Here is an 8,284-nt window from a genome sequence, read left to right on the forward strand (position 1 = left end):
TTTTTTTTGGGTCTATTTTTAAGACCGAGATTTGTTAATACGGGCTTTACTTTGGGCTTCTATTGGGCTTTGTTTTCAAGCCCGAGATTTGTTGATACGGGCTTTTCTTTGGGCTTCTATTGGGCTTTGTTTTAAATGGCGAAATCTGATAAGACGGGCCTTCGGAGATGCTCTTTGCCGTGCGGGTGGCGGGAGTCGCACCGCCAACGAATATTAGGAAAGAAAACAAACACAAAGCGGCGGAGAGATGGGGAAGGGCAAAAAATAATCTAATGACGTGGACCAATGAAATAGGAGTGCGGAGATTATTGAGGTGGCAATAAATTTAGAATCCCGCCTAAATCCCTGCTTTCATTTCCTGGGCAATTGAATTTCCAATTTGCCCTTCTCAGGGGCATAATTATCCCTTTTTTTCTCTCAAAACTCTCTCCACCCTCGTATCCCTTCTCTCCTTCTATCTCAAACGCAGGTCCGCTTCTTCCTCCCTCTTCAAACCCTAAACCTAACCTATCCTCCCTCCGGAGCTCTCTTCCTTCGGTACGTTACATTGATCTCCTTCGATTTCTCACGTAATTTCACGTCTTTTGTTTGTTTCCTCTCGAGATTGTTGCTGATCCGATCGTATACTGCAGGATTCGAAATGAAAGGCGGAAAATCGAAGTCGGAGTCGAAGAAAGCAGACACCAAGTAAGTTTTTTTTTCTTCCTCCGTGCTTTTTCTGTCGTATATGTTTATGTTTTAGTTTTGATCGGCCCTAGATCTATAAAGCCTCATTGTTGTGAATTACCTGTCCCAAAGCTAGGCGTTGACCTCTTTCTTTCTTTCTGATTGATCGTTGTCTATGGGTTTTCCCCCCAAAAATTGTAGGCTTGCAGTGAAGAAAGGTGCAGCCAACGCGGGCAAAAAAGGAAGTAAGAAGGCAGCGAAAGATCCTAACAAGCCCAAGAGGCCCGCCAGTGCCTTCTTCGTTTTTATGTAATTTTTTAATCTTTTAATTTACATTTCGAATTCTGGATTATTCTGCCTACATTCAATTTATTTAATTTTCATGGTTGTGAAGTTTTAGAAAAAAATGTCAACAAGGACAGATTAACGATGAACTTGATTTCCACGATTTTTTATTGGGGTATCGAACATTTGTAGCTAACAGTATTCAAGTTCGTCTCAAATACCTTACGGAAACATAAGCGAATGTTAACACAGCTTGGCTCTCTACAAAAGAGATTCCTTTGATTTGTTGTGTCTATTTGCTTTAGAACCTTTTTTTTTTTTGCAGTTGTTTTCTTCCTGTAAATCGTCGAGTACGTATATAATCATTGTGTTGTCATGTTGTTGCATTTTTTGATAATTAAAGGGAAGAGTTCAGGAAGAAGTTCAATGAGGAGAATCCGAATAACAAAGCAGTGTCTGCTGTAAGCTATTTAGCTATCTAATAGTCGCTCTTTTAGTTGTTGACTCCATTCCAACTTTTATGGCTCTTTGTTGAAATGATCGATGATACCTACAAATGATGTAATCAGGTTGGTAAAGCTGCTGGACAGAAATGGAAATCGATGTCAGAAGCTGTATGTGATAGCTATCGTAGTATTTCTTATACTTCTCCTGGTATTATAAACTCTGTCTGAATTACTGTTTATAATATCAGGATAAAGCACCTTACGTTGCCAAGGCTGACAAGAGGAAGGTTGAATATGAAAAAGTTATGAAGGCCTATAACAAGAAACAGGTATATCCTCTTGTTAAAGCTTATGAAGCATTTATATTTCCGCACTGTTTTTCTTATTTGAATTGAATTCACTCCCCTTGTGAGTTTCAGGCCAGTGGAGCCAATGCTGCAGAAGAAGATGAATCTGAGAAATCAGTGTCTGAGGTGAATGATGATGAGGAAGGAGATGAGGGCAGCGAAGAGGTAATCCTTTTTATGGAGTTTATTTAAATTAGACATTATAGTGGTAATGTTTGAGCCCTAAATTAATTTTATTTTATTTTTCTTTATTTTTACAGGAGGACGATGACGACGAGTGATGAAGATGTAGATGATAGCAACGTCATTTAGGCTCTCAGTGTACTTGATCTTTCCATAATAATGGTCTGATCATTTCCTGTTAATTGGTTTTGTTATTATCATGAAAATATTTTAGCATCTCCCTGTTATTTTGTTTGTGCATTCAGTAACGGAAGGTTGTATTGGGAGATCATCTGTCTTGTACCTTACAATGTTAGTTATCCAATCCAACTATCTTTTTTTTCCCTTATGTTTCTCTGAGATAGCAAGAACACTCCTCTTCACACCATGTGATAAGATGAAGATTCAATCAAATCCACCCACTAAATCTGTATTACAGTTAACAGACAATCTCTGAATTCCAGTTGGCCACCCTTAAACGGAGATCTCTCTTTAAATAAACCCAGTGCTTGTATTTTCACATCCATTTAGTCGTGTGCTGGTCATGGTTATTTGTAGGCCAAAAGCTTTTCAAGTGAACTCTGGATGGCCATGAAGGTGGGTTCGTAATAGGGTTTGGGTTCGTAATGGGTTAGACCCGGTTGAAGTTGGAGTGTCGATATCATTTTTACTCCTTCAGGTTCATTGTTTGGACAACAATGGGCATAGGGATGACCTTGTGCTCAAGTAATTACTCCATCCCAAGTACCATGTGAAAATCATCCATTTTGAAAGTTTAGTGCTGTCTTCACGGCTTCTAAAAGTTTAGTGCTCATGATCGATGGTATTTAAGCAAGCTATTTCCACACTTAAGCTCTCTAGCTCTGGTGGCTTTCTCTTTTTCATTTTACATCGTATACATCAATTCTTAGAATTTAAGCAAGCTATTTCCACACTTGAGCTCTCTAGCTCTGGTGGCTCTCTTTTTCATTTTACATTGTATACATCAATTCTTAGATGGGGATCTCATTTAAGTGGCTCGCCATCACATCACTCATGTTGATCTTGGCACCGAGCTTTTTCATGTGGTCATCCAAGAACCAAATATTGTTAGGAACCTCTTGAAGATATTGCATTTGATCTTTGATGTCAACTAGTCACTTGATGTGGGACTGACTTAATTGTTTTATTGTAGACTTGTTTATTGAATTGTTTTCAGGAACCAATTTGGCTATGATACCAATGATCACAATCACACTTTCTTGGAATGTTTGCAAGCGATAGTGCGTCACTCGCTCTCACCATTGAGTGAGCCAAACCAATTCGAATTCATGTTTTTGTTGGCCAGATGATGTTTACCTAAGTCATTGACCTCGTTTTGATAAGAAGGTTTTAGATGGGAGCATAAATTTTTTTAAAGCAATGTTATAAGCTAGCAAGCAAGAAAAGGCAATACAAGAAAAGACAATATAACGGTTTAGATAACATATAACTTAGAATTGGTGACTAGTCGAATCCCCTAAATAGCACATTTTGAGACAATTCAAGTCTATTAGTGTAATTGTGATTTTGCCAAAACGTTATAATACAACATATATATACATGAGGGTTTGACATGACATGTAGTCACATGCAACACTCCTTGGACAAAAATGATCGTGACATATATACATTACACATGTGCTGACAATGACAATATTCCCCACACTAACTTTTATATAATATTATTTTCATTGAAGAGATGAAGTCACTCTGAATCATAGGTTTAGTTACTGTAGTGAACTCAATATATATATTTTAGTAGTATGAGACCTATCTAATTGATTAGAATGATGGATTTTAACTTATTATTTGATGCACCAAAACTCTACCAATACGATTAAGAGGTTGAAAGCTAAAGAGAGAATAGACATAATATATTTGATCAATGAGAAGCCGAATGGTGGAAAACTTACAAAGTTATCATCAAACCATCATTTTGTTTTCAGTGCATTTCAAGAAAAGGATAGTCAGTGTAGCCAATTACAGGGTCATGAGTGTAGAAAGTACTACGATCGTACTCGTTAAGGGCAGCACCAAGTTCAAATCTTTTAGGCAAATCTGGGTTCGCCAAATACAACCTCCCAAAAGCAACAAGATCAGCACCGCCATTTCTAATCACTTTCTCTCCCTCCTCCTTGTCGTATCCGCCAGCCACAATGAACATTCCTTTAAACGCCTTTCTCATCGCCAACAAACTTCTTCCTTCACCCTCCCTTTTCTCAAACTGAGTTACCATCCTCGGCTCGATCATGTGGCAATACAATATCCCATATCTGTTCAAGGATTTGCACATGAACTCGCCTAGAGCTTCGGGATCAGAGTCGCCGCAGTCATTGTAATTGGCGAACGGCGACAGCCGAATTCCGACTCGGTGCCCGCCGATCTCTTCACTCACAGCTTTCACTACTTCCAGAGCAAATCTGCAGCGGTTTTCTAAGCTTCCTCCATATTCATCATCCCTTCTGTCGTTCACTTGGTCTTTGAGAAACTGATCGATTAAGTACCCATTGCCGCCGTGAATCTCAACTCCGTCGAAACCTGGTTCGTTTTGATTAATGATCAGAGTTTCCATGTGGGATTTGGATAATTTCAATTGGGTCGTTTTCTTTTTCTTATAATCATTAATAATAAGGTAGTATAGATCAAATTGTCTTCTTACCAGCTTCCATGGCATTTCTGGCTGCAACCCTGTAATCGTTGACCACTTGAGTAATCCCCTCCGCCGTTAGTGGCTGAGGAGGGGGATATTCCGGTACTGTGCTTCCGCATATATCTTTCTCAGTCGCTGGTGGCTTGTCCGTACACGATATTGGAGGATCACCATTTGGCTGAAAAGCTATGACACAGCCGAGAGAGAGTTAAATAAGGGTCCTTTCGATAACCTTTTACTTGAACCAGAGTTTGTACCAACGTTTAGAGTCAAGAATCCGAGGCTTACAACGATAGGAAACTCTTCCAGCATGCCACAGCTGACAGAAGAATAAGCCACCTTTGTCATGAACAGCCTTCACTATTGGCTTCCAAGCTTCCACATGCTCTGTCCTCCAAATTCCAGGAGTGTTTGGGTACCTTCAAACATATACATTCAATTCAATTGGCAGAGTAAAGAAAAGCCCCCGAAGGAAGAAGAAGTTAAATTAGGTACCCTTGAGCAGTTTCAGAGATTCCAGAGGCTTCTCCGATCAAGAAACCGCCCATGGTCGCCCTCTGAGAATAGTACAGAGCGGCATGCGGTTGAGCCGTGAAATTGTAAGACCTTAACCTCGAGAGTGGTGCCAACACAATCCTGAAAAAACAAAATGAGAAGTCTAAATTCAAGGCCAAGAACATTCATGAAGTTGTAGAACAGCAGACTGACCTGTGGGAAAGAGAGAAGCGTCCCATGTCGCAGGGAGACAGAAGGGTCGGCGGCTGCTGAACTTGGCTGCCGCTGTCGGATGGGAGTTCGGGGGTTGCCGGGAACGAATTAGTTTGTAAAGAAGTCATATTGGTATCATGTGGCCTCCAACGTGGGTAACAAATGAGTGTTGTTTATTTGTAGGAATGGAGATAAGTTTAGGAACGGGGCCCAAACTAATTAGATGCCACCAACACTCCATTAGCCATATTGACTAGAAGCCTGGAAGATTCCCAACTTTTTGAATGAATAGCGTACACCAAAAAACTTCTTTAATAAATTGAGAATTAGAAGATTAGTTCCACGACTGATGATTTATATATATATATATATATATATATATATATGAACTGCAAGAAAGAAGTAAGAAGAAAAGAAAAAAAGAAAACCAATTATAAAGATATTCAAATTTTGCCCTTTTATGTCAAAATTACAATATTGTCCTTGTTCGACTTTCCTCACCATTTTATAACCAATTTTGAAATACAAATCCTCGGAACATCAGATAAAAATCCGTGGGGCAGGCCTACCATCAACTGAAGAGAGGAGAGGTCCTAATGGTCATTTAACAAATTAATTTGGTCACCACTCACATCCCCACCCTTTAAATATGGCATTATTTAATTAATTTATCAAAAAATATAATAAGAGGAAGAAAATCCCTTTGATTACGTTTCCAGAAAAGGTTAAATTTTTCAGTCATCGGTTTCCGCAGAAAAAAATGACCAAACATTTTTCTTTGTTTAAACTATAAAAATGCCAACGTTGCATGGAATTGGAATATTCAACCACGACAACCGAAGCCATTGGTTCGTGCATTCCACGCGCATCACCTGCGAGTAGAGGGCGGCTAATATTAAAGAGACATTGCCGTCGTGGCAAAGCAAAGAAAAGATGAACAAACCGAGATTTCCTTCCGAAGACCCGCCGCGACCCGCGGAATTAGTGATAGAGTGCGCGTCCGACGTGGCATTTTTTCCTTTCCGTTTTGTAAGGCCCTATCCACTTCTTCTGTGCTGCTTCCAATTGAGTGCTTTCCCCCCTTTTTGCTTTGCTTTAAGTTAAGAGGAGAAATGGAAATGGAAATGGCCAAATGAGACGTAGAACAACGCACCCAGAAGTTGCAGATGATGGAGTGGCAGAACCAGCAGCAGCAACAGAACCAAACTGAGCAATTGCAAATGCAAATGCAGGTGGAGCAATTGAGCAACGACGCCGATGGAGTTGGTGGCCTCTACGTCAAGGTGATGACCGATGAGCAAATGGAGCTCCTCAGGCAGCAGATCTCTGTCTATGCTTCCATCTGTGACCAACTTGTCGAGATGCACAAGGCAATCACCGCCCAGCAGGACCTTGCCGGTCTCTCTCTTTTTCTCTCTCTTTTCTTATCTTCCTGCATTACTCTTCTCATTCATTCTCTGTTTCTTCTCCATTCGTTTGGACCTACAAAAACAGTTCTTTCTGTTAGATCCACTTGTTGTAGTTGTAGAGTAAGAATAAGTCTGGGTTTGAGAAACTATCCTCCTCTGTTCTGTTCTGTTGGTTGATTAAACTTTAATATTACCTGTTCTGTTAAGATGCTGCATACGAGAACTGTAAGATTAAGCGTGGCCTTGCTGTTCGTTTCATCATCAGAACCATCTGCTTGTGTTTCCTGTTTTTGATCCCTTTGATGATGCTCCAACATGACTGGAGAAATAGACTCTTTAGGAAAATAACTTTGCTCCTTGACAACTTGAATGTTATCTGGTTTTCAGGAATGAGGCTTGGGAATCTTTACTGTGATCCAATAATGGCTTGTGCTGCTGGTCACAAGATAACTGCTAGGCAGCGGTGGACGCCCACACCTGTGCAGCTTCAAATTCTTGAGCGGATTTTTGATGAGGGCAATGGGACCCCAAGCAAGCAGAAGATCAAGGATATAACTCTACAGCTGATACAATATGGTCAAATTTCAGAAGCAAACGTTTATAATTGGTTTCAAAACAGGAGGGCTCGTTCAAAAAGAAAGCAAGCAAATTCAGCACCAAATAATGCAGACTCAGAACCAGAGACCGAAGTCGATTCTCCAAAGGAGAAAAAGACTAAACCAGAAACCTTCCAAGCTTATGAACATTTTGTTCCGAAGTTGAGCAACGTGTATTCTCAGAGATCTGAATTAGGTGCTGAAATTCTTTCCTTTGACACACAAACGAATAAAGGGGAGCCCATGTTTCAATCCTTTGGATCTGGTCATATCAGTCAGATGACCCCAACACAGAATCATAGTATGTCACTCTGTCTTTCCTAATGTTCTACATTTGAGCATTTCTCAAATTTTCTTCATCCAAGCATTTCGTAATGCAGCAATTATATATTTGAGCATGCCGAATCAAACATGAAGATATGCATATTTGAGTGCCCCCTCATCTCTGAATAACTTGCTACTTTCTAATTCAATTTGTCAATGTGCAGGAAATAATATGTCAAATGAAAAAATGAACGTACCGGACTACTCTCCTTACTCTCCATGTGAAGGATATCACTTGGTTGAGTGATGCCTCCGACATTCCGCAGATCTGCTAGACTGCTTGCACCGAAGCTCATCCTCGAGGAATGTGCGAACCACAACTGACATAGTAAATATTACACTGCATGTAAAAGGAAATCAAATTTTGAAGATGCCTGTGAGGCAATTTATATACGTGGATATGAATGATATAGCTTACAGTACTGAACGAAACCAAATTTTGAAGGATTTGATTACATACGTTACTTGGTATAAATTGTTGTATTCCTGCAATTTTAGTTATTTGCTTGATTGAGCACGAATGATGATTAATTTTGTGCCTGATTCGTAACGGACTGTCAACTCATCTAGTTCCTGCAGGTCATTATAGACAAAATGGTAAAATCATAACCATTAAACTAATGATGGAAATCGACCCACTTGTATTTTAGTAATCTCCCTGAGAAGACTC

General features: G+C 39.8%; 3 protein-coding genes across 3 annotated transcripts; 2 read left to right on the plus strand and 1 right to left on the minus strand.

Annotated features, from left to right (window-relative positions):
• Positions 1-360: 360 nt before the first annotated feature.
• On the plus strand, positions 361-2,255 carry LOC111476382 (HMG1/2-like protein). The gene is made up of 8 exons (XM_023120023.1): positions 361-537; positions 633-687; positions 868-975; positions 1,355-1,412; positions 1,521-1,565; positions 1,646-1,726; positions 1,817-1,909; positions 2,005-2,255. The coding sequence occupies exons 2-8, from the start codon at positions 641-643 to the stop codon at positions 2,023-2,025; spliced, it is 453 nt and encodes a 150-aa protein (XP_022975791.1). The 5' UTR covers positions 361-537; positions 633-640; the 3' UTR covers positions 2,026-2,255.
• Positions 2,256-3,772: 1,517 nt separating this feature from the next.
• On the minus strand, positions 3,773-5,592 carry LOC111476377 (putative 12-oxophytodienoate reductase 11). Its single transcript, XM_023120014.1, has 5 exons — positions 5,286-5,592; positions 5,073-5,213; positions 4,866-4,996; positions 4,587-4,763; positions 3,773-4,465 (listed from the first exon to the last, which is right to left on the minus strand). Exons 1-5 carry the CDS (start codon positions 5,411-5,413, stop codon positions 3,870-3,872), a joined length of 1,173 nt encoding a protein of 390 aa, XP_022975782.1. The 5' UTR covers positions 5,414-5,592; the 3' UTR covers positions 3,773-3,869.
• Positions 5,593-6,279: 687 nt separating this feature from the next.
• On the plus strand, positions 6,280-8,138 carry LOC111476380 (WUSCHEL-related homeobox 8-like). Its single transcript, XM_023120019.1, has 3 exons — positions 6,280-6,683; positions 7,082-7,591; positions 7,779-8,138. The coding sequence occupies exons 1-3, from the start codon at positions 6,452-6,454 to the stop codon at positions 7,859-7,861; spliced, it is 825 nt and encodes a 274-aa protein (XP_022975787.1). The 5' UTR covers positions 6,280-6,451; the 3' UTR covers positions 7,862-8,138.
• The last annotated feature ends 146 nt before the right edge of the window (positions 8,139-8,284 follow it).

Source organism: Cucurbita maxima, unplaced genomic scaffold (genome assembly GCF_002738345.1).
Source record: "Cucurbita maxima cultivar Rimu unplaced genomic scaffold, Cmax_1.0 Cma_Scf00003, whole genome shotgun sequence".
NCBI lineage: Eukaryota > Viridiplantae > Streptophyta > Magnoliopsida > Cucurbitales > Cucurbitaceae > Cucurbita > Cucurbita maxima.

Bases quoted from the DNA above. Each gene is read 5' to 3' on its own strand.
- LOC111476382 (XM_023120023.1), top strand. From the start codon at position 641: ATGAAAGGCGGAAAATCGAAGTCGGAGTCGAAGAAAGCAGACACCAA. The intron at 976-1,354 runs GTAATTTTTTAA...TGATAATTAAAG, and splicing joins AGTGCCTTCTTCGTTTTTAT to GGAAGAGTTCAGGAAGAAGT. The intron at 1,727-1,816 runs GTATATCCTCTT...TGTGAGTTTCAG, and splicing joins AGGCCTATAACAAGAAACAG to GCCAGTGGAGCCAATGCTGC.
- LOC111476377 (XM_023120014.1), bottom strand. From the start codon at position 5,413: ATGACTTCTTTACAAACTAATTCGTTCCCGGCAACCCCCGAACTCCCA. The intron at 4,997-5,072 runs GTACCTAATTTA...ATATGTTTGAAG, and splicing joins ATCTCTGAAACTGCTCAAGG to GTACCCAAACACTCCTGGAA. The intron at 4,764-4,865 runs GTAAGCCTCGGA...GCTGTGTCATAG, and splicing joins TGGAAGAGTTTCCTATCGTT to CTTTTCAGCCAAATGGTGAT.
- LOC111476380 (XM_023120019.1), top strand. From the start codon at position 6,452: ATGATGGAGTGGCAGAACCAGCAGCAGCAACAGAACCAAACTGAGCAA. The intron at 6,684-7,081 runs GTCTCTCTCTTT...TCTGGTTTTCAG, and splicing joins CGCCCAGCAGGACCTTGCCG to GAATGAGGCTTGGGAATCTT. The intron at 7,592-7,778 runs GTATGTCACTCT...GTCAATGTGCAG, and splicing joins GACCCCAACACAGAATCATA to GAAATAATATGTCAAATGAA.